Source organism: Charadrius vociferus, unplaced genomic scaffold (genome assembly GCF_000708025.1).
Source record: "Charadrius vociferus isolate BGI_N301 unplaced genomic scaffold, ASM70802v2 scaffold261, whole genome shotgun sequence".
NCBI classification, from domain to species: domain Eukaryota; kingdom Metazoa; phylum Chordata; class Aves; order Charadriiformes; family Charadriidae; genus Charadrius; species Charadrius vociferus.
Window position 1 is genome coordinate 2,902,753 of NW_009646856.1, and position 24,194 is coordinate 2,926,946.

A 24,194-nucleotide genomic window follows, 5' to 3' on the forward strand; every position below is an offset into this window, starting at 1 on the left:
GCCGCTTTCAGGAGCTGCTGTTGTTCATATTTCACAAAAGCCTCAGGAAAAGAGGCTGTGTGAGAAATAGGGCAGTGTAAGAAAGAAATGGTCTCGGCTAGTCTGTCCTCATCTTTGGTTAACATATTAAGAGACAAATTGGTTGTGTATAATGCAAATTATTTCATGATGTATAGGGAGACTTTTTTCCTATGATTTACATAAAAATGCAATTGTTAGCCTGATGTAATAATTTGGCATTCAGTGTTTTTCGATCGGCTAGTGCTGAAAGGCTGAAGTGGTTTTTTGCATGAAGAATAGGTTGCTAACTTCTGAATTAATTTCTATAGGAGACAGTATGGATGCAATGTTTTTAATGCTTAATTTAGATTCAAATTAATGTGAAGACAAGCTCCTTGAGTCACCTAGTCTTTCTCTGTGGAATCATTTCTAATTGAATGTTAAGATCAAAGTTTAAGTTTATAAGAAAGAAAAACAAGTGCAGATAAATAGTTATTATCTGACATCCTTATGAAAATTCATGACCTGCCGCTTTATCAGAGACCTTTTAAGAATTCTAATTGTGAAGTATGCATAACTATTAAATGGCTAGAGCGCTTCAGTCTCTTGATAAGAAGCGAGTTAAATAATTGTCCTGTTTAACTTGTGCTTGTTAACCTTTAAGGTCAACTAGTTTGAACATACGTTTAATGAAATCCTGGAGCCAGAATTTATGATACTGCTGCTGAATGTTAAATTGGACAATTTACATAAGCAGGACATTAACCTTCTGAGCACTAAATAGCATTTTAGCACTTAGCCGCTGGGGACAATAAGGGACATGTTCTATATATTTGTGATTAGCTTGCCTGGAAACTCTCATGATGACCAATTGGCCTACCAAGTTTAGCAGCATAATTAAATGAATGGACTCAGCCTAAGTAAATTATCAGTGCTGTGTACAGTATATCATTATAGTCCTAAGGAAAAAAAAAGATATGAATAATTTAATATTACATTACTAATTTATCAATGCTAAGTGACTGTGAGGAGGCTCTTTGTAATTCGTTGTTTTAAATTTGATATTTGATTTACTGCTGGTGTGATTAAACTTGAACCTACTTCATTTCTTTATCAGAAATTTATGGTAACAGTAGACTTTTTTTCTCAGGGTAATGGATGTGGTTTTTTTTTTTTGCTTTCTTCTGCTTTGATGATAATAGCAAATACAAAGTATTACATATTGCTAAACTTGTAATTAAGCAATTTGTCATAACAAGGCATGTGTGTCATCTTTTGGCTGGCAGATCTCGTAGCAGATGAGGGCAGCAGACCTGGAATCGTCAGTGCTCCGAGCTAGAGGAGCAGAGTAATAGCAGCTTAGGGTACACTTTTCTGCCTGAGCTGAAAGATGGAGCACGATATCCTTGCTCTGCCCACCCAGCTATTTTCCTGGGGCAAGTCAAGGCCATATACTGCAAGCAAGCAATATAGAGTTTTCAGGGGGAGTGCTGGACTTGTTAGGACAATCACAGTTGATTCTGGGATGGTGCCTCTTGTCCATCTTGTGTTGGGTGCTGCACAAACATGAGTAAGGACATGTTTTGAGGGACAAGTCAGGACCTGAGCCATTTCCCAAGGAGGATGCCAAGGAAGCACTCGGTTGCTTTTGTTCAGGGGCTTGCATTGGCTGTGAGATGCCTTCACGTGGGTGTTACTTGTGGTCATGGCTCGGCAGGTGATGAGGCAGGAGCCCCACTGGTGGGCGGCTGCCTTGTGTGCAAGTGCTGCACCTCCGCCCGGGAGGTTACCCTCGGTCAGCTGAGGTAGGAATGGGACTTGTGTTCAGGGAAGTAGAGCCAAACAGGACAGCATGGAGCTGTCTGTCATTTCTGACGGTTGCCCGTACTGCCGGTAGAATGGGAAAGTGCAGTTTTTGCAGATATCACTATCCAGAGGCATTGCCACCGGTAAAGTACTGGTGTTGCAGTCTTATTAAAAAGGGCAGTGACTTAGGGGACTCTTTGCTGAACAAAAGAATGAGGACAGTGATGGGCATACAGCAAATTAATAACACATGGATGTTTCAACACAGAGAGAAAATAGCCCCAAGATCCAGCTCTGGAATAGCATAACAGCGCTGTCGGGAAGATGTGATGGCATTGCTGTCCTTCACTTTAGGGGATGGAGCGAGGGAGGCTGCTGAGCTCCAGTCTGTGCCCCATGGACTTTGCTGAGGGCTCTGGAGAGGCTGAGCATTAACAGCAAGCCCAGGCTGTGTGTGTTGGTGCTGTGGGGGAAGCAGCGCTCAAAATCTGTGATTTTTCTGTCATTCCAGTGTCCTACTCCAAGTTCTGCACTGACCAGTTTCTTCACCTGTAAAGAAAGGATAAAAGTACGGAGTGTGAATGTAGTCATTCTGTTTGATGTGCCAGAGGAGTGTAAATTTAAGCCACTGGTGAATTTACTGCTGGGTGGCTATGAGGTACTCACAGAGCCTGGGTAGATCACTTCCCTAGCATCATTTGTTGTGCCTGAGAAAGTCATGGTGCGTGAGAAAGACATGGTATAGTTTGTACTCCATGGATGTTCCTAGATACTGTCTCATTAAGGAAGAGAAGTCGTTCAGGTTGATGGATGCTCTGAAGTTGCCTTGTGTCGTCCAGAAGTAAATGAGCACGCGGCCAATGTCTTAACTTTCCCTCTTTTTTGTGTCTTTCTGGCAGTGCATGGGATGAACATGAAAAAAGCTACTTTTCATTAGACAGAAGATCAGACTGGTTTCTTAAATTTCACCTGTTCCAAGTATTTTTGGTAGAAGGGAAAAGGGAGGAAACCTATGAACTTTGGTCTCTGAAAGAGCACCTCTCCGTACAAATGTAGTTCTGGTTTCTGTAAGGGATCAAGTATTCATGGGCAGGAACAACTTTACAAGATTCCTGCCCCTGGAAACCCACTGAAATTATTGCTAAGGATACAATCCTGCCCTTCATGTTTTTCTTGAATTTGCGAATACTTCTTGATTCAAAGTAGAATAGATCAGACATATTGGGAAGCTCGTGACTGGTTAGGAAATCTTACTGTTTTAAAAAAGCCGAAGCCCTGTGTTTTTCAGAGGCTAGATAAATTACTCCTGTTGGTGTTTTGGATGCTAGGGCTCTTAGCCCATTCCTGGCTAGCTGATGCGCACCAACATTTTTGGTCTCACTTACCGATTACACCGTAGTTAGAAACTATTAATAACAAGAGCTGAACAGGAACATAACTTAAAGCCATCAATAGACTTATTAATATGCCTCATTGTGTCATCCTGAGGATTATTCAAGTTGTCATCTGGCAGCTGTAAACATTTAGTAGGCCTAAGAACCACTGAAGAAGGGAATCGTGTTTTCAGAAGCAGGTTTGTCTGAAAAGAAAGCTCTTCTGATTGCTGATTTTTCCATATAGACAAACTTGGGCAACCTGAGTTCAAGGCCTTGTTCTGGCAGAGATGTTCATGTGCTGTTGTGCAAGTCACGGAGTTTGTATGTGTCAGCTTCTGAGCTCAAGTCCTGCTGTATACAAAATGTAGATAAGAGTGTCATCCCTCCTTTGAATAATTCTGTGAGGATGAATGAATGCACCAGGACTGTAAGCTACTGTGGCGCTGCAGTCATGAAAGCTGTGTAAGTAATTCCCCTTTCCAGTAAATTGTAAAACTGAATGGAAAAAAGTTAACTTTTGTGACAAAAAGGTTTCAGCCTGCTGCATAATAAATACACTTGTACCTGAGTTGAGGGGGGAAAAAAAAAAAAAGAAGACAAAGTCACGCACCAGCCTTTTTTAGCCCCAGAGACTCAAACTGTTAAAAAAGATACATTATCGGCACAGCATGCATCTATTTTTCTACTCCATTTTTGTGGCATCAGTGCTTTCAATCAGCCATCACTGGGATTACTGGGTGCAAGGGTCTTCAGAAACAATTTTAAATGAGCTCTTCTATAGATGGCAATCACCTTTCCCCTCCCCTGTTTCTCCTTCTGGATATTTGTCATTTGAGACATTTCTCTGTACATTTTCAAAACAGCTTTACAAACACTGTCAAAGTTCTTGGCTTCCCATTACTTGCTGTAAAGGAGAGCACGGCCCATAGAAATGACCAATGCTGCAGCCGTGCAGAGAGAGGAGTCGCAGTGGGAAGTAAGAAGGGAGAGCTGGTGGAAGAGGACAGAGGTTGGCAGAAAGTGCCAGCCAGCACCAGACCTTCAGTATTTTTATTATTATAGGAAGTTGTTCATAATAAGTGTGAAGGGACTAGAGTGTAGGTTATGCTGCACTCAGGTTGTCCTTAATATTGTGTCTGTGCTCTTCCGTGGATCTGCTGTTGTGCAGAGCCAGAGGTGTCGGTGTGTAAATGACAGGGAGGAGGTGAGAGGGGGACACTGAGCACGAGGCTATGGCAGTTGTGTTACTGCCCCGGTGTTGCCCCTGTAGCCCTTTTTCTTTTCATCAGTCATATCTACCAGTCTGAAATGCTGAAGAGACTGGTGAGGACTGTTCTCTGGCATTTAAACTAGGATTTTTAATCCCATGGTCACAGACAACAGGATTACACTGGTGAGATTAAGTCGTTTGAATTAGGAACAGATAAAAGAAGTGGTAAACTCAGGTAGTTTAGCCAGTACAGATGGAGAAAATTAAGGTGATGGTAGCCCACTACCAAGATAGCAGCAGACGAGCACAAATCCAAATGGGAAAAGGTGGAACTTTTAAAAGACTCAGTGGGTGTCTATCACTTAACCTCATCAGCTTTACTTATGGCAAGATTAATTTACACGTCTTTTGCTTCTATTCTTTTCACATTGTTCAAATTCAATATAATTAGACAGCTATGTGGTTTTAGTGTCTGATTCCCATCTAAGTGAATTTAGCCTTTCATTTTTTCTGCTTTGGTAAGCCTACCAAATCTCCTGCTTCCCCTCAGTCCTCAACCAGTCTTATTTTAGGATTTTAATTTTGTTTCCACTACATTGGAAAACTTGTGTTCTAGTTCAGTTTTCTTTTTTGTCCCCTCCATCAGGGGGATGTTTTAATTCTTCTGAAGCAGGCACTCCCTCTTAGGGAAGTAAACTCACACAGAACCATGAGCGTTGCACCAGGTGATACTGAGGAGGAATAGAATAAGTACCTTTTCTCCCCCTCATTAGATATGCAAGATGATTAAGTAGGAAGGCAGGCTTTTCCTTCAGGGGACCGCTTCCCATAAGTTATGGTGCAACCCGTTTTGCTTAAATCCTAAGCTATTTGCAAGTATTTAACTTTTCTAGTTTTAAAAATGAAGCAGATACATCAGTTGAGTGCGTCAGGCGAGAGACTTTTCATCACACCTTTAAAATTGCCTGCACTAATTTATACCTACAGGAAGCTGCTCACTTAAAGTTACTGGCATTGCTTTGTCTTCACTTTCATATGCTTTTTAGTTTCCGTGTTTAATGATACCATCAGTTCCTCAAATATCCCTCCGGTTCTATTTAAGCATGCTAATAGCAGTATTTATGCAGAAACTGATACATAAAGAGTTGGTTTGTGTTACTGGAAGCCGTAGAGTCTGCCTCTGCCTCCTCCTCTCTTCCTCTTACATTTTCTGCTTAGTAAAAGGTTGTATATACTATTGCTAGTCTAACAGCTGTATGGAATTACATGTTTTAAACAAGCTTAAAAAAATATGTAGTCTTAGAGAACTTCTGAAATGAAATAATTGATGTAGTACTCTGGGAGGCTGTTTGAAGAGATTTAAAAATTCTTTCAGCCTGGTTGTAGCTGTAAGACATCTTCCCACAAAACAACTGTTATCTTTTAAGAAAAATGAAAGACATTTCTCTGGTGTGTTTTCTATGCAGACATTCGTAAATATAATCCCTTCTGTTGCTTTGGTAAGTCAATCACGCTAACAGGTACCAGTTATTCAGTGACTGCCTTGGGCTAAATAGAGCAAGTGACAAAAACACTTTTAGGTTGTCATGTGTTAATGTAAAATGCCCCCAGACCCCAATGCTTATTCATCTTCATCTAGTTGACTAATGCTTTTCCCATGTTGTTACATGTTGGTAAATTAAAGAAGCTTTCCAGACAGTTCTGTCAACAGTTTACTGAAATGTACCTCATTAGTGAGGTTGAGCTGTCACATGAGTGTAATTTAATCCTATTGAATTATCACTCAAAAATGCTTGAATACCAGGCCTTTATACAGTGAGAAAGAAGGTTTTCTAGGAATACTGTCACATTGTAAATTGATTAGATGTGAAGCATGCAAAGGAAAAACCCCTGAGTTTTTTTTTTGTACTTGCAGTAAGACTTGTGACAGTTCTTTCACTGCATCTTGTATTTTAGAGAACTGCATAGAGCCAGATGCATTTCTTTTGAGCATTTGTTTTTCACGTCTGTGACAAAGCTGGGAAGCTGAGTGCCATGCTTAAAATGCAACATTATTTTTTTTCACCCAAACAGGAAGGAGACGGGGGGGGGAGGGGGGGGGGGAGAGAAATAGTAAGGAACTAAAGGCATAAGGATGGATTTCAATGAGTAGCATAGAAAGTCATATGCATTTAGTGCTCCTTTTACAGAATACTGGGAATTTTGAAGTCTTTGGAATCAGTTCTGTGTTTGAACAATGCACGTATGATTTAATCCATGAAGTCTAGGATCTGGTTCTGTCCCTGTCCATGTGGGTGCCAGGGGTCTTTAAGCACACTGCTTCTGCTGAAATCACAGAAATGGGCTCCATCTGCAGACTGAGCGTGGTATGCTTGAGAAAGATTTTTTTTTTTTTTTTTTTTTTTTTTTCAGACCTTTTCAATTTTTGAGCTATCTATTGAAATAGAGCACTTCCTCGGCTTTTGTTAGAATTGGTTTGGGAGGACTTGAGAAAGACTTTCGAACCAGAATAAGCGACAAGGGTAAAATCTGCCCAATGATGGGCTTTTCTGGGCCACAGCGGATCGAGATTGGAGGCCAGCTACATTTCCTACACCCTACATATATGCTCAAAGCCGTAGATGATCAGGTTCATAGGAGAAACTGCAAAAAAATCATAGATACTTCACAGTACAGAGCAGGAACAGTCACTAAATCTAACGCAACAGTGTGGTGGCTTCTCCTTCACCCCAGCAATCACTCCCAAGCAAAGAGGTGGCGCAACGGATGAAGTGTAGTGTCTGCTTGTGTCCACTACTGACAAAGAGGGAGGGGAAACAGAGCAGCGTCCCAGCAGCTCACCTTGCTGGAGAACATCACACAAGACTTCTGCCACAAAGTGGGAAAGCTCACCTACGTGCAGTCCTCTCCCCACTGAAGGTCACCAGGGAGTCTCTGTGGAGCGCGTCCTCCGTGCTTGGGGCCAGCCCTACCTAGTTTCCTCTCCTGGTAGCTCTGCTGCCTTTACATATTTAATGAGATTTTATGGTTTTAGGCATTGTAAATTATATTCGCTTCCTCAGACCTCAAAGACCTTCCTCCCCCTACCCTCCCTTACCTGTCAAGTTTCACTGGGTATGCTTTAAATTCTGGAGAGGAGAATACTGACTTTGCATAACATAAATGAAAGAGCCGGAAAGCATTACATTTTCATACAAATTACATGAACCCCCCAAGATTCTGTCCTTGAGGGGAGACAGCAAAGCAGAAAGTCTGCAGAGAAACAACAGCTTTGGGTTTGGGGTTTGTGTGGGCAGGGAATAACATTTCGTGTACCTTTCATAAGGAAATGAAAGAAAAGATCCTGTGCTTTGCAGGTAGCAATCATTAGGCAAAGCTGGATTTTATAGTCTTGTAAAACTAAGAATCCTTGCTGTCATCGTACTCAGGGAAAGTTGTACGCATCTGTGGGAAGTCTGTATAAAAAAAATTGCAGCAATTTCTCCAATTTCTCTTTTGGACTTCTACACCTGTAATTTATTCCTCAGTGGAGCAAGCGCTCCCTTTCACAGAGCATATCAAACTTTTCTTCTGCAACAGAGGCTGCTACAGGCAAAGCACTTTCAGTGATGAAAATGCAGTGTTACATCTTGTATATGTGGCTGAACACAGCAGCTGAGCTTAATAGATTACTATGGAGAATGCATCACCTGTATGGAAAGGTTTCCTCTTCAGAGTTACTGTATTGGAGGTAAAGAGATATCAAGACTGGTGGATGGGGTTATCAGCAGAAAACTAATCACTTCTTTGCCACTGCTAAGCCATTATTGCCACAAAGGCAGTCAACTTTGATCCTGAGTCACTCTGTACAAGGCAGTTGTCTGATCAAAGTATGCCTAATAATTTGAAACACTTCCTTGCAAGGGAACACTTCTTTACTTTTCTGAATGCTAAGCCAAGAATAAAATAAAAGGATCACGTGCTTTCTGATATAAGACAATGCTGAACTAATAGTATAACTTTGAATTGTTTAAAAATTATTTAGTATTTAAGAAGTATCTCAGACATTTATTAGTCAAAATATGTATCTTTCTGATGTGAGATTCATCTTCATTGTCTACTTTTTCTTTACAGTTCTGTGTGTTCTGTCTGTGTTTTTTGAAGATCTACAGGAATAATAAAATTATATAAGTAGTTTTAGTGGGCTTCCCTTTTATAGGTAGGTATGTCAAGATGATAGTGGCTTTTACCACTTTAGGAGCTTTCTACTTCCTAAAGGAAAAGCGTAAGAAAATACAAGTATGGTAAGTGTTGTAAGAGTGGGAAAGGAATCTTACTGTCTGTCAAAAATGAGGTAGAAAACTAGATACTCTTCTGCAAATGATGGGATACCAGTCTCTGGGTTTCAAAGATTTTTAATTGTTTTAGTGTATATGTTTTCTGGGGGTAAATTTGGCATCCCTCCCAATGATTAGATGCAAGGTAGGTTCATAGGTAATTCCCAGAATTACTGCATTTTCTTTCACCACTTACCATTCAATGTACTAGCTAAATTACTGAACTGCTTAGATTTTTGGTATATTCCTGGATTATTTTGAACAGTATAAAAAAAAAAATCATATGTAAAATCCTGGTTGAATGACTACAGCTCTACTCTAGTCACTGTTTTCTGTTTCTGGTCACATTTGCACAAAACTACCTGTTGCATTCAGTCACTTGACTCCTAACTGAAAGCCCATTAAGTCAAAGGAAAAATTCCATTTACCTCAAGAAATTTTGCATCAAGCTTTTCTATGGGACCATCTCATCTTCCTTTTTTTTTTTTTATTTTTTTCTAAAATGCTGTGTCTCTGATTGTTGCTAGCACAGTGCTATTAGTGGCCTTTCTTTTGCAAGCAGTTTCCTAGCTCTTGATCATGGGATGAGCTTATAACATTGGATACCTTCTCTTAGCAAAGTAAAACTGGGTTTCGTCTTTTTACTGGAAGAGTGGTAGAGAGGGGGTTTTTTTATGTTTTGATTCCTATTTAGGGCATAATTTGATGACATCAAATGGCTCGCTGTGGTTGACAGGGACCATCTTGGTCTGAGTAACACTTTTGTTCTCTTAAACCAGCTCTGGGGCTTGTCAGATCCCTTAGTGAGCCAGCTCAGCTTGCTGTGCCACCAGAAAGCTTTCTCCTTGCCAAGTTAGTTGTTTATGGGTGTGATGAGTTGACTCCGTAAGGTATTGGGGAGTGTAGGATCATGTAGCTGGGAGAAAGGGAAAAGCTTTATTTCATTGCAACAAGCAACTGTGTTGGCTTAGCCATTAATACAGCACCATTAGTAAAATGCCTTTAGCATCCAGCTGGAGTTAACTATAACGCATATATTTGAAGAAATTGGGTGAAACATGAGCATCCGCTGCAGGCAGGCAGAGTTCTCCCGTTGTCTTTCCTGAAGTCAGGCTTTTACCCAAGTATATGCTTGGTGACATTGCGGGAGGACTGTTTCTGACCTGTATTCACAGTAGCTAGTCCTGATGGGCACTGGAAGAGGCATAAAAGGGCTAAGAATTTATATTTGAGTACAGATTTAGTCCTTGGCCATGTAATCCCCCACACTAGGAAGCCCTTTTGTAATATTCAAGGAGCGAAAAATCTGCATACTTTCAAAACAGGAGTGAAAGGAGAGAGGGTGTTGCCTAAACCTTCTTCATTCCATAGTTCACCTGCAGCATAGATGCATAGTAAAATAATATACTGCAATATCATCTTGTGATATTAAGATCATGGCTTTTTTCCCCTGTGAAAAAGCAGAAACTGAATAGCTGGGCACAGAAGTGTAACATAAGAAAAGGGATAGTCATCATTCACAAAGAAAAATGAGAATATGAAAGCTGGTGTGGCTAGGAATTTTTGCAGAGGGTGGGCATGCTCCCAGAGCAGGCTCATGCATGACTGGAAGAGGATATTTGCATTTTAAGACAGATTTGCTGCTTGTTTTATTCTTCTGCTTTCAAGTAACAATAGCTTGCAGAATCAGATGGTTTGAAAGAGAAGATTCAACTTTCAGGAAAGAAAAAAACAAAACAGAAAACAAAAGCCACCATGGAAAGGGCAGCAGTGTTGGAAGGCATGCTTAAAATGGATGCTACTGAAAAAGATCTAGGAAAATCTAGTAAGATTGATTTTTTTGTTGTTGTTGTTCTGACACGCTTGTAGGTCTAGTACTTAGGAAAATTCTTGACCTGTCTTCTTCCCTACCATCTTTATTTTTGAGTTCATGTGAAATCTGTACATGCTTAAAGACAAACTTTAAGAGATTATTTTTCCCCCACCCCTCACAAAAGGGCAGTGAAAAGGCAGCAAAGTGAGTGTCATCACCCCAGTGATGAACCATCTCTTCAAGCAACCTGTCCTCTAATTATGAGGATAAATGTCTCCAAAACCTTCAGTTCTTGGTATGTGGTTCTGTTTCCTTGTGGCTTGACAGCATTTTAGTAAAATGGAAGCATACTGGAATGGTAGTCTTTTAGATGGTCTCCATTTGCCTAAGAACTGCCCAAGGACAGATAGCCTCATCTTTTTCTCTTGACACATCTACGCTTTCTTCTAGAAACATCTATGTGGTGGTCCTCTCTGGCTTGGCTTTTGTCAAGGCTGCAGAATGTAACTATGCTATATGGTGCCACCTTTGGGCTATCAGGGCAGCACTTCTAAAGTTTTGTCTCATCTCATGGGTTCGGTGCTACAAGCATCAAATGAGGTGCAAAGCACCTCTTACCCTTTTAGCTGTATCACATAATGAGACATGAAGAAGTCTTAATATGTTGAAATGAGGTGTGGCCTAAAAAAGTTGAAAGAGAGCGTGTTAGGAATGTCCATACAGCAGCATAATGCTGCGTGAAGCCATCCACAGTAGCTCTCAACAGTTAGCAGGAGCCAGATTGCCCAGGCTTCTCACGGGGATGTATTAGCCACTGAAGAGCATCATTCCAATACAGCTGTACTGGCTTCATTACCTAACTCGTTTTGTTCCAGTCTAGTTTAGTTATTTCCACATGTTATGTTGTACAGATGTACCCAGTAAAAAAATCATTTGGTGTTCACCAGCAACCTACCGGGGAGCAGCGAGAGCAGGCTGCTTCCCAAGGGTAGATGAGACTGGAGGCAAAGGTAACAACGAGGGAAGCCCAGGCAGGAATTTCACAGTCTCACAGCATCTGAACAAGAGGAGCAAGCTGGGTCCGACAACAGCAACCAGGGTCAGCCTGGGTCCAGGCAAGTCTGTGGTTACAAAGTCCAAGGACAAGCCAGGCCAACCTACCATCATGGCACAAGGGCAGGTACACTGCGCAAGAGAGGCTGGTCAGGGCAGTTAGCCTGTTGGCACACAACCGTCTGGCCCTGACTCTTTAGATGTGTGGTTTCTTGTATCAAACGTGAGGTGTAAAATTGTGTGGAAGTCAGTGGTGAGAAGGACACTGGTGCACACTTTACCCTGGCACAGGAGACGTGGGAAGAGCAGAGAGAAGTAGACCTCTACTCCCTGTGGTGTGCTCAGCTGAGACTGTAAGCAGAGTAACTTCTAGATTGTCTTAATTTATGTCTGGACAGGGACTAAGGCAGTTTGAAAATTAAAAGGGCATAACCGTAATCCTGATGGCCTCCCACTTTTCCTTTATCAAATAGATCTCGGCAAATCTGTCCTACCTGCCAAGTAAAGGGAGTGTTTAAGAGGGCTCTGGCTTTTACTTTGGCATGACTGGGTTGAGTAGATGCTGGGGAAAGACTTGTCTTTCTAGCAGGGTCTAAGTCGATAAGGAATCCTTCAAAGACTTGGGAACAAAGCTGCATAGTTAAAAAGATACTATTTTTCAGTTCTTCGTTGGATTTGTTCTTGTTTTTTCTCCTTCATTTTTAAGCTTATGAAAAGTGCTAGGTTGACAGACCTGGAGATGAACTTCTCTCTTTATCCAGCTGTCCTGACAATGTACTTCTTCCCTAAGGGACCACTTTTAAGGGGACTGGATGGTAGGTTGATTCCTACATTATGCGTCTCTGGCAGTAACTAACTGCCTGTGAGGAGATGACCTAGTTCAGACTGTGAAGGTGATGGGATTTTTGGTGGCCCAAACTCCTGGCTGCGAAAAGTTGAGCTTTTAGTAATTACCTTAATCTGTAGATAAGGTACTTGTTTGAGTTAAGTATAGAGAGAAATCTATATGCACACAGACATAAAATATATATATTCTTAAATGCCATGTACTTGCTTTGCCTTATAGTACTATTCGCTTTGTGGGCACAGCTCATGGAATTATTATCTTTAAAGCTATTTTGCAGTCATGACACTGTTATTACCATGCAGGAATGGGAAAAATATTATCTTTTTTTGTGTCAGTTTTCATTAAATTGCTAACATTTTTATACTAAATAAAAAGTGGAGACTGTCAGCTACTTCACGCTTTTTTATCATTGCTAGGTGAGCATGAGGGGTATTTTTTTTTTGACAAACACTGAACTGTGAAAAATGATTTTTTTAAAAGGATAAACAATTTCTGTATAAAATACAGTACATTAATCCCACTGCAGCTTAATGTAACTATACCTGAATTTGATCATTTTTTTAAAAATCCTGAAATCAGTTGGTTCTCGGTTACTTTTCAATGACATTTAACAGTTAGACTTAAAAATACAGAAGAATGCATTATAAGTTTTACCCAAAATGATTATGGCAGTCATTTGAATAAAATACAGATTTTGCAAGCTGTAAAGCATATCATTATACTATATACTGGTCTAACTAAGGTTTGGTTCACAAACTACAGTGCTCTAACCAAGTCATTAAATCTATCTAAAAGGGCCTCATTTGAGAAGCAATAAAATTTTTAATCATTTTATTATTAAAAGAGTGTTTAATATGTAGCTAATTAAATGCCAAAGGCAGGTTATCTGAGTTTAACCTTCAAAAAGAAAATGATGTATCAAAGTCTGCCTCTGGCATCATGGGATAGAAATGTCATCCTCATAATCATTGCGTGACAACTAGCTGGTGGCCTTTTCTAGAGCTATAGTTAAATTACCTGATTAAATTAATAGCCATTTAGATGTTTTAGGAACTGCACAGACCTATACTAAATGAAAATTAGGTCCATTACATTTTCTGAGTGGGCTAGATAGACCCTAAAATAAAACACGTATGCCATTGTCCACATTACTTAGATTAAGCAATTAAAAGCCCTTTCTTAAAAGCTACTAATTTTCTGTAATGTGCCAAGAACTAGGTTTACACTAATGATCAGAGAGTTTTTCTCTGCTTTCCCCCACCTTTCTTGTTTATTTTACTATTAAAAAATCCCAGGACTAGTGTGTGTGTGCACGTGTTTAACATATCTCAAATGTGCAAGTGCATTTGTTGTGTCATACTGCATTGACTTCTCTTAAAGTCTGACCTCCTGGGAGACCCATGAGGAAGGACATTAAATGTTCAGACAAAGTCCCACAGAACTCATGATGGTCTTCTCCATTCACGCTGAAGTCCTTCAGCATTGGACTTGGTCTTCATGACAAGAGGAGGCCTTGCTCATCCCTGGTGGGTGAAATGACAGGTGAAGAGCACAATGTATGTGCTTACTGTGTCAGACGGAGTGCTTTCAACTACAGGAGAGGGACTTTGAAGACTCTAGAAAGGATATTTCTGTATTTCTCTTGTCTCAATATTCCACTTGGGGGAGGGTAAGGGGGGGGAAGAAAATAAAAGGAAGTGTATACATTTTAGGTAAGGTCTGGGTGGTATCTTAAAATTCTATAACATAGTTACTTGCAGATGGCTTCATTTGTGTGCAGTGTTCGTAGCAAGCAGTTTTCTCTGCTTATTGATGTGCAAGTTTGGGGAATAGTAACTAGAGCAGGTGGTGGGAACTCCTGCAGACTAGACCAAGCTCTTCTATAACACCAATAAATTGTTGTAGCTGTTGTTCTGCATCCTTGAAAGTGCTGAGCAGTCTTAGTATCCTCAGGATCTGCCCTCCAGAAAGCACCCATACAGATGTGTACCATCTGTAAAATTAGCATGGCTATTCATACTTCAACGGAAAGACTGCTGTGAGTTTTATGAATTCGTCTCTGAGCTGCTTGGGCCCAGTCCGCGCTGTTGCTCCATTACTTGTACAGTTGCATTCCTTCATGAAATACTAAAAGGACTTCCTTGCCTTTTTCCTTTTTTTTTTTTTTTTTTCCCCACCTAGGAAGTATAGTTTACTATACTGTGCTTAGGAACGGTTTAGCTGTATTACTAGGGAAAGTTGGTTGGGAGAGCTGGGGAACACATTCACATCGTGAGCCAGACTCTGGGGATGGTGTTCAGTGAGGCTGGAGGCTCTTGCCCTTCCATTTGATCCCTGTTTCCAAAACTAAGATTATTTGTTGTCTATCAGATTTCCATGTCCCTCTCCCACTCGGGCAGATTCCAGCTTCATCCGTGGCAGTGATCTGCTCTGAGATCTCAGGCAAGTCTGCTTATCTGTCTTGGTCTCTATTTCCACTCTTACCATCTTTTTCTTGCCCATTTAAGCCATACATTCTTCATGGCAGGGACTGTTTTCTACAATATAGTGTTTAGCGCTGCAGTGCCCCAGTCTCAGATGGATCCCACAAACCATAGTGTACGTAACATGCAGAAAGCCCAACATAAGCAGTTCCACAAATGAGAAATTCTATATTAAGTACCGTGTGTCATTGTTTTATAAAGCAGTCTTTCTTACTGTTGGAACTACTGTACTTGTCTGAGTTTTGACCTTCCAAATAGGATTTCACTTCAGTATCAGATCTGTAGATACATAAGACACCTAATCCTGGATGATCTACTGCTATATGCCAGGTATGTGTTTACCATATGGGATTTTCCAAGTACATAGGGTTATCCAAGTGCTTAATGCAGTTAGAACCGTGCTGCAGTTTTGATTTAGATATGCATTTTATGGATGCTTATGCTTTAATCCAGATGTCAATATTTTGTACTGCCCTCATCCAGCAAAACACTCCATAGGTGCAGGTGGTTAAATACATTGACTCCCATTGAGTCCAGCAGGACTGTATGTACACATTTGAATTTGTATGTACACATTCTTAAAGACTTTTCTGAGTGACATTATAGATTTTTGTATCCAAAAATAAAGGAATCCATTCAAAACCAGACTGTCACTGAGTGGAGCTGTCTGTTTAATAGATCAAGTCAGTACATTCTGTAAGTCAAAAGCATTCATCGACCTGTTCTTTCCTAGCACGTTAGATAAAACTGTTTTATACATTAGGCTTTGAAGTGATGCAGTTTTAACTGCATTAGTAAATCTAACTGTGAAGCATGATTTTAAAAAACCAAGCTGTTTCCTATTTTATATTTAACTCCAGCAGTGTTTTCAGAGTTAGTAAAATAAAACATGAGACAATCTCATGGAAGAGAAGCTCTCATAGAAGCTATGGTTTAATAAAACATGATTTAGCATTTCATATTTCTGTAACAATTAGAAAGGCAATAACACAATATTTATAACCATTCTTGCAGTTTTAAATGACACTTGCCTTTTTGTTTGTGGAATTTTCATTTTTTAACTCTGCTGTGTAAGCAACTGATTTTTACCAGTGATGTGTCAATAATATACAAAAGAAGTTCCCACAGAAATTTTTTTAACTTTGTGATAAATTACATGCATCAGGTTGTTAGATACTCATGCGGTAATATTGATAGTTGTGCAAAATATGAGCACCAGGCTTTTTTTGCCATTTAAGCTTGAAAGAAGTTTAGGGACTTGCTGGAGAGTACGCTGCTTCTGGATCAGTGGCATGTGTCCTCACCATTGGAGGGACAGGACAACAAAATCTGGTCTGGTCAAGAAGTGGACTGTCATTGGTGTGCTGAATCACATTAGGACTGTATGCAGTTAAAAATATCTACTTAAAGGCACCCTCAGTATTTACAGAAAATATCTTTTTGTATCTATCTGCAGAAAACAAAAAGAAACAAAAAAAAAACCAAAATCCAAATACTTTTTCTTAAGTGAATTTGGCTTGCCATACAAGTTCTATGGCCTTGAAGGCTACTGAAACTGCCATTCATTAAACAGGGATGGGTCTCAAAAGAGAGAAGGGTAGCATAAGTAACAAACTTGGATAGAGAGTGGATCTGTAGAAGAAAGAGTCAATCTTTTCTTTGAAATATTTCATCTCAAACTGCCATCCCATGTTTCAACTTGTTTTGCACTGCAGGTTTGTTGCTATCACTGGTTTTGTTGTTTCTGTTGTATAAATGTGAGTATTGATGTGTGCGTGTGTTTTACTGAGTAATAACATGACCTGTACCCTTTGTATTATCTTTAGGAGCCCTTGGAGTAAAAATTGGTTTTGATAGGGATGATTAAACAGTGTCCAAAGCAAGGATGAGCTCCACCAAAGACAGTGAGTTCCTGAGCTCCTTAGAGAGTCCCCCCAGCACATCTCTGGAGTCCCCCGCAGGTGTTGCCTCAGTGTTTGAGGCCAAGCAAGGACGTGCATCCTTCTTTGGTCCTTGCAGCATAACCCCTCATCTTTCAGTACCTTTATGTTTTTACCTCTCCTCACAGAAATATAAAAATGAACATGTTGAAGGGGATGTTAAATAACATCTGACATTTTAACAGGCCTTTTCATTTCATGGGGATTCCTATGTGCTTTGCAGCGTTTCCCCATCAAACAAGCAAAGGAAGCATTTCCCTGGCACTTTGAGGGGACACAAGGGCCATCTGGTCATGCCCAGCCCCATGGTGGAGCATCCTGGGGACGAGTGTGAAGAGAAAGAAGAGAGACACCGTGTCTGCCTGAGATAGCTGGGATGGGCACTTGGGCAACGGTTTTAAGTGGGCAGCATGTAATTCACATAGCTGGGATTTGGCAGAGGCTCTGACCCAGTCTGATTTGAAGTGGGGTTCATCTAATTTTTTAAGTCTTAGAGAAGACGGAGCTGCTGGAGAGGGTAGAAGTTTCAGAAAAGTCTCTATTTTGAGCTTTACAAGCCTGATATGTGAAGTTATCCCTGTATTTGGCAGTAGATATATGCTGATAATCCTTATATTAACATCAGCATGAGCTACTTGCATAAATGTTGCTCTGTGGTGTGTAGGGAGATAAGAACCACTGAACTGCTCTGATGCTGCCGCAGGAGGTGTACCCTGAAACACCAGCAGCAAACTGTGTTAGCCCTAAAAGAAGCTGAGATAAGTTTGCATGATGAAGATTTATTGTACAGATCTAACTGAATCTATCATAAAATAGCAGTTTTATACTTCCATGATGTCTTTCATCTGGAAAGCCCAACATGTTTGGGGAATATTGGAGCACTGATCATAACAGAATGTAAATATTGCCCCTGTTTTAGTGACTTGCATATTATTGCTAATGTGTGAACTAAGGCATAGAAACAAATCACTCTTTTTTTTTTTATTATTTTTTTTTTTTTAAGATTTTGAGCCATTTGTAACCCAGTCTGTTTAATGGAGATTCAGTCAGTACAGGCTATACAGATCAAGCAAGTAAAGATGACAGCTTTGCCCAGGGCTCTTCACCATCCACGTATGACTGATTTTTTTCATGAAGGAAATGCATTTCTTAGAAAGATACCTGACAAAGGATGAGAAATACAAAGTAGTGATGAAGATACAGCAGTGCCTTTCCTGTTAAGAGACCTATAGCAGAAAAGCAGTCGTGTAAAAAAAAAAAAAAAAAATTCTGAAGAATATCAAACACAGGCCCCAGCTGAAGAAAATACCATTGGAAAAAAAGTTTTAGCAGTGCCAGTGCTTCAGAAATACATATTTTAGGTGATTTTTCTCTAACAGTAGCTGGCTGATATTTTCCATAGGCTATGTTCCTTAAAAAGACTTTACATCTTTAAGTCCCCACCTCACAGAGGCAGGGCTCCACTATACCAAAATTATACTGGTGGCACCACACTGAAACGTAGATCACCTTGGTGAAGCATCCCTTTGAGGACAGCTGAATCTGCGTGCAGTGAGGCATAGGCTATTCCCGGGTCAGCCTTTATAAAAAGAGTTTTTCCCATATCCTTTGCAAGAACCCTGTGTGTTTTTCCCTTCAGCACTCCAGTTCATGCCTATTTTGTGGGGAAGAAAAATGCGGGAAGGTGAGCACATTTTCAGCCTGTATAAAACTAGTTATTAGGCTTTCTCGGGGGCACTTCGCACTGCCCTCAGTAGCAGTTGAGCTTAGGGATGATAGTGATAACTTTTGAAGAATTTTAAATACGTTTCTCTCTTTAGTTAAGAATCATATCCCTGTGCTACACTGAGTCTCGCCATGCTGAGTAAGCCATCCCATTGACTTCATTGGAGCTACTCCGTATGAGATAAGATGACAGAATCGAGCAGCAAATCATTATTCTGGCTAGGAAAATGGGCTTTAAGCTGTAAAATATTAACAGTAAACACAAATCAATGTGTTTTTACTGCTAGATCATGATTTCAATAATGGGATATTGGATTTGATAAGCAACGCAAGCTGCCACAGCTGATGAGTTAAATACTAGAAAAAAATGCTCGCGGAAAGAGAACAGTGACTGACTTGTTAGAAAAACAATTTCTGAAGAAAAATGGAAAGGCAAAGGGTACAATTTCATGTTTAGGATTGGAGGTCACTTACTACCAGCAAGGTACTGAAAATGCTGAAATAAAAATGTACATGATTTTTAAGTGTAATTACAATAATTCTATTAGAGCGTCTCATTTTCAAAGCCTTTCAAAGCCTCACTTTCAAAACATTTGCATGTTAAGGCAGACTTGCCTTTTCAATGCTAGTGCTTGTCCAAACTTCCAGATAGTTTTTCTCTCTGTTATAGGGGAAATCAGTAAAGAAAAATCATAGGCATGCAGTTTAGATATTTGTATATTTTTATTTCTTCCATCCATGTAGTTAATCGAGTTCCATGTAGATCATCGAGTTCCAACCCCCCTGCCATGGGCAGGGACACCTCCCACTAGACCAGGTTGCCCAAGGCCAGGTCCAGCCTGGCCTTGAACACCTCCAGGGATGGGGCCTCAGCAACTTCTCTGGGCAACCTGTTCCAGTGCCTCACCACCCTCAAAGTAAAAAATTTCTTCCTAATGTTTAATCTAAACCTGCCCTCTTCCAGTTTAAAGCCATTCCCTCTCGTCCTATCACTACATGCCCTAGTAAAAAGTCCTTCCCCAGCTCTCCTGTATGCCCCCTTTAGGTACTGGAAGACCACAATAAGATCTCCCCGGAGTCTTCTCTTCTCCAGGCTGAACAGCCCCAACTCTCTCAGCCTCTCTTCATAGAAGAGGTGCTCCAGCCCTTGGATCATCCTCGCGGCTCTCTTCTGGACACGCTCCAGCAGGTCCATGTCCTTCTTATGTTGGGGACTCCAGAGCTGGATTAATTATGGATTAACAGTATTGCAGCAGAGATCTGAATTTCTCTGTGACATAAGAACAGGTCTTCTAGGTGCTGAGAGCTGACCAAATCCCTTCAAGTTGATAAGAAGGGATGGGTATGCCTGTGCATGTGTGGTCTCGCACACTGTAGCCCGGCTCGTGGATTTTTACAGAGGTGGTCCAGGGAGAGTTCATACAAACGTGAGAGCATGAGAGCTTCTGAAAGGGTAGTGAACTGCATGTGGTAGGAGTTGTGCCAATATTGGAGACTTCCAAAGTGCAGATCTATTTTCCCAATTGATGTAGCTTTTTGATGAGCTGTCATTGCACATTAGAAGTGTCCGTATAGGAATGGAGCACCTAGAGGCGCTACTGAAATGTGGGCTCTGCTGGTTACTGCATTACTGTTTTTTTTTTCTTCAGAATGCTGGAAATGGGTAGTTTCTTTCGCCATTTCACTGAAATAAGCACATTTTCCCAATAGTTCTGTGAAGTAGAGGAGTTCAGCACAAGGACAGGGTGAGAAGTCCACTGTGCCCAAAAATGTCTACGAATTTTGATATCTACTAAGATGTCCCAACTTCTTGGGTTTTGCCCTGGCTTGTAGGAAACCCAATGTAACTAAGTTCAGGGGCTTCTGAAGCCATCCAGTTTTCTTTGCTCAATCAAAATAGATAGTGCAAAAAGTACAGTCACAATGGTCTCGAGCTGTTAAGTTTATTTCCAGCTTTTCCAGCATTTACAGCTATATGGATCTTCAGGGTGAACCCAATAAAAGCATTGACCCAGCACTGAAGACCAACCCTGGATTCAAGCAAAACATGCCACAAATAACTGGCTTTGGGTTTGGATCTATTCCAACAGGAGACAGATTTTTATTTTTATTTTTATTTTTATTTTTATTTTTATTTTTATTTTTATTTTTGCTCTTATAGTTAGTCCAGTATTTTCCAAAGTTCCATAAAAAGCTTATTTTGATTTTGGCAGAAAGTTCAGGGTCAGTTTTTGGAAGGCAGTGTTGTTTTCCTTAGTTTGAAGTAGTGGTCAATGTCTCATCAAAATTTCAATATGTAGGGTAACTTATCTATATCTTTAATGCAGAATAGTGTTGTGTTTTAATCCGTGGGGGTATTTCAACTTGTGTAGTTGTTGGGTTTTTTTTTTTAAACATGGCATTTGCTGGCTGCCTGCACTGCTCCTTTAAATACTAGCAGGGAGATACAAACGTGCATTACCCATCATAATTTTTGAATAGTATATTTATCATTTTTATTATTTATGTTTCTGGCTTGCAGTGTTGATGCAAATGTATTAAATACTGTTAAGACCTGTGTGCTTTAGCAGCTGTGGAATATCATCACACCTCCAAGGCTAAGCCTGCAGCTAAAGTGTTTAAGAATTTATATGGCCATTCTTTTTCTCTCTCTGTGGCATTAGAGGAAGGGAAAAAAAAGCAATAATGAAATGCATAACCTACATCCACAGAAAATATAACTGGCCTATTTATGATTATGATTCACAGTTCGGTCACTAGAAATATACTGTTCTGCAGGTTTATGCCTTTAGCGGTTATTTGTTAATGGCAACTCCTGCACACATTTTCCTGCAAGTCTTTTGGATTTCAGGAGAAAATGTGTCCTTCAAACAAGTTATTTTTTTGAGGGATCTTTCTGTAAGTGAGTTCCACTGTGTATTGACTACTTATAATATTTTCTGTTATCATCTTGTCAGGGTTCAATTCATTACTCCATTCATTATTCAATTTGTTGGGCCATGAGCATCTGAATAATTGAAAACTGCAGAAGTATTATAAATTATAGTGTCTCCATGAAATCCCAGTTTTAGGGTTTATGACTTGACTTTAAGAAATCACTCTCTGTTGAAAGTTGGCATATGAGGTCTCATCTTTAAAGCAGAAGCTTATCAGGGTGGTGGTTTTTAATATCTCTATTGTTGCACACTTAAGAATTCAGGTTGCCTAAATGTATTAAATTATGGACTTTTTAAACAGTTTATCTGTTTTTTAATTACTATTGCCATCTCAGTGATGTGGACTAGTGACAGATAAAGAAATTAATTTATTTTGAGGTTAATAAGCAATTTACAGCTGTTAATTAAAAGTCTCTTTTTTTTTCTTTCACTAAATAGAGTTAATCTAGCTCCCCTATATTAAAGACAAAAATATTTTTGGTGGTCTTTTACGGGTCAAAGATGTTCCTATACAGAAATATAAGTTGACATTTAGCTGTTGTTTTAGCTAAGTACAGTATGTCTCACTCAAATGTGTTTTTTAATTTTATTTTTAGCTCCTGTGTTTTGATGGAGTACTATTATATTTCTGCTCTCTGGATAAATTATATTAAATTACATCATGTTTATTTTAAGAGAACAACTATTTAATTTCTAAAAACACATACTCATATACTACATTCTCCTTTTGATTATGTTGCTGAAAGATCAACAGATCTTTGCCCTGTACCAGGGCAGTCTGTATCTTTTGTTTCTAATTTTTAAACATTACGTATCTTTAGGTTATAGGCCAAATTTGGGCCAGAAGCAGTGAATCTGCTTTCTGTGTGTGTCTTTAGGTTATAGGCCAAATTTGGGAAGTTTTGCCAGAAGCAGTGAATCTGCTTTCTGTGTGCATCTGACATTACTGTTACAAAATAATTTATTCCTGTGTTGATTGTTGGTAGCCTCATATGCTTCTTCACAAATGACTGTTAGGATCATCTAATTCTGCTATTAGAATGTAGGAAAATTTATAGTCGTGCCATTGGCAATGTACAAAATGGGGAGAATGATGCGGTGAAGATGTCTGCTGTACCAATGCATATATTACCATGTCAACCATATTCTTTGGTTTGGCCATAACCTTTTGCAGAAGGCAAGAGAAGGACATTTTCCTGAGAAGAAGGTCCGGGGCTCATTGGCAGCTCTCAGAGCTTGATTCAGCAGCCCAAACTTGGGTTCGTGGTGTCCTTTGAAGTATCTTATTGGTGCTGCACTCTTCCAGCTGTTGGTCAACAGAGTGCAAAGCTCCTTAGTTTCTGAGGGATCTCAGCCCTCTCTGTGGAGATGCCTCGGGTACCTTACGGTCCAGCTCCTGGCTGAAGATTTGAAGGTATTTGGCCTTACCAGCTCATGCCCTTTGCAGCATCCCTCGTACCCTACCCTTCTTTTGGCCGCTTCAGTCTTTCGTTGTGCCCTGGGTCTCCCATGCTTCTCTTTGCTTGGGGGGGTTCTTACAGAGCAAACAGCTACCTAGAGCCGGCTGCAATTTTCCATCAACAAAATAACTCACCCAGAAGAAGCAAAAATGGAATTTCATAATATTTCTTAGAATCTGACCCTCTCCACAAAGCCCAAACGGAAAAACCCTACTTTTGAATCTGCTCAGAGTGGCGCTGCGGCAGAAAGGCCCCGTGTGGCTCCAGCTGCCAGGGATGCTCAGCTCGCTTGTCCTGGAGCTCTCTGAGGGGTGTTCAGAGGGAATGCCCCGTGGGAAGCCCAGCCCAGCCATGCCCTGCGTGTTGCCTTCACGGCTGCCCTGGCGATGCTGTGCTGCAGCTGCGGGGGCACGGAGGGAGCCAGGAGACTTTTTCGACAAGGTGGCAGGAAAGTCATCTGGGATGTCAGCGATGTCCAGGCAAACATTTAACTTTTTGATGATTTTAGTACCACTTTTCTTTACGTTGCTTGCACAAATTATCTTGTGGATCTGGGTCTTTGTACTAGGCAGGAAAGAGGAATTTCGTTCACTAAGAAAAGGGATAGAAACTATGATTGCTGTATCGTTATTTCCTACTGGTGTCCAGGGTTGCTTCTCCGTCATGCAGGAAGTAAATATAGGGAGAATTCAACTTTGCAAGTTAAAAACTACTAATATTCCCACTGTTACTCAAAACTTGGATAAATTATTTGCCAAGTCGAGGAAAACCATTTGCATCATGGAAGAGCTGAAACCAGTGGCTCAGCAGTAGTGTGACAATGCCAAGTTGTCTTTAACATGGTGGTTGTGCACCATGTTGCTGTTGTGCACTGCTGGCCGTTCAACCTTAGTACCGCTGAGGCCAGCTGGAGTTTTGCTCGTAGCTTTCTCACACCCTGAGTTTCACTCCTGTGTTCTCTCTCGTAAATCATTGTCAAAGTTAGGACCAAAAAATGTCTTCAAAACGAGTCAGTAACAAGATGTTAAAGGCCAGCACACACCTGTGGTTTCTTGTGGACAGGTACAAAAAGGCTGGGTAAAGGTATAATGGTGAGACCACAGGGGAGGTTCACCACGGTCTATGCCGTGCTCATAGGTAACTAAATACCTATGTAGTCACTCAGCAGACCTCTGCACATTATTTTCAGTGAAAGTGAAACTAGGGGGCAGTCTCAGACCTTCTAGATC

General features: G+C 40.4%; 1 protein-coding gene across 1 annotated transcript in view; it reads right to left on the reverse strand.

The window, feature by feature from the left end:
• RRP15 (ribosomal RNA processing 15 homolog (S. cerevisiae)) overlaps positions 1-23,630 on the reverse strand; it is a 57,320-nt gene extending 33,690 nt beyond the window's left edge. Inside the window, exon 1 of the mRNA XM_009894348.1 lies at positions 23,180-23,630. Within this exon, the coding sequence (XP_009892650.1) occupies positions 23,180-23,630 (451 nt within the window). The remainder of the gene's footprint in view (positions 1-23,179) is intronic.
• Positions 23,631-24,194: the final 564 nt, after the last annotated feature.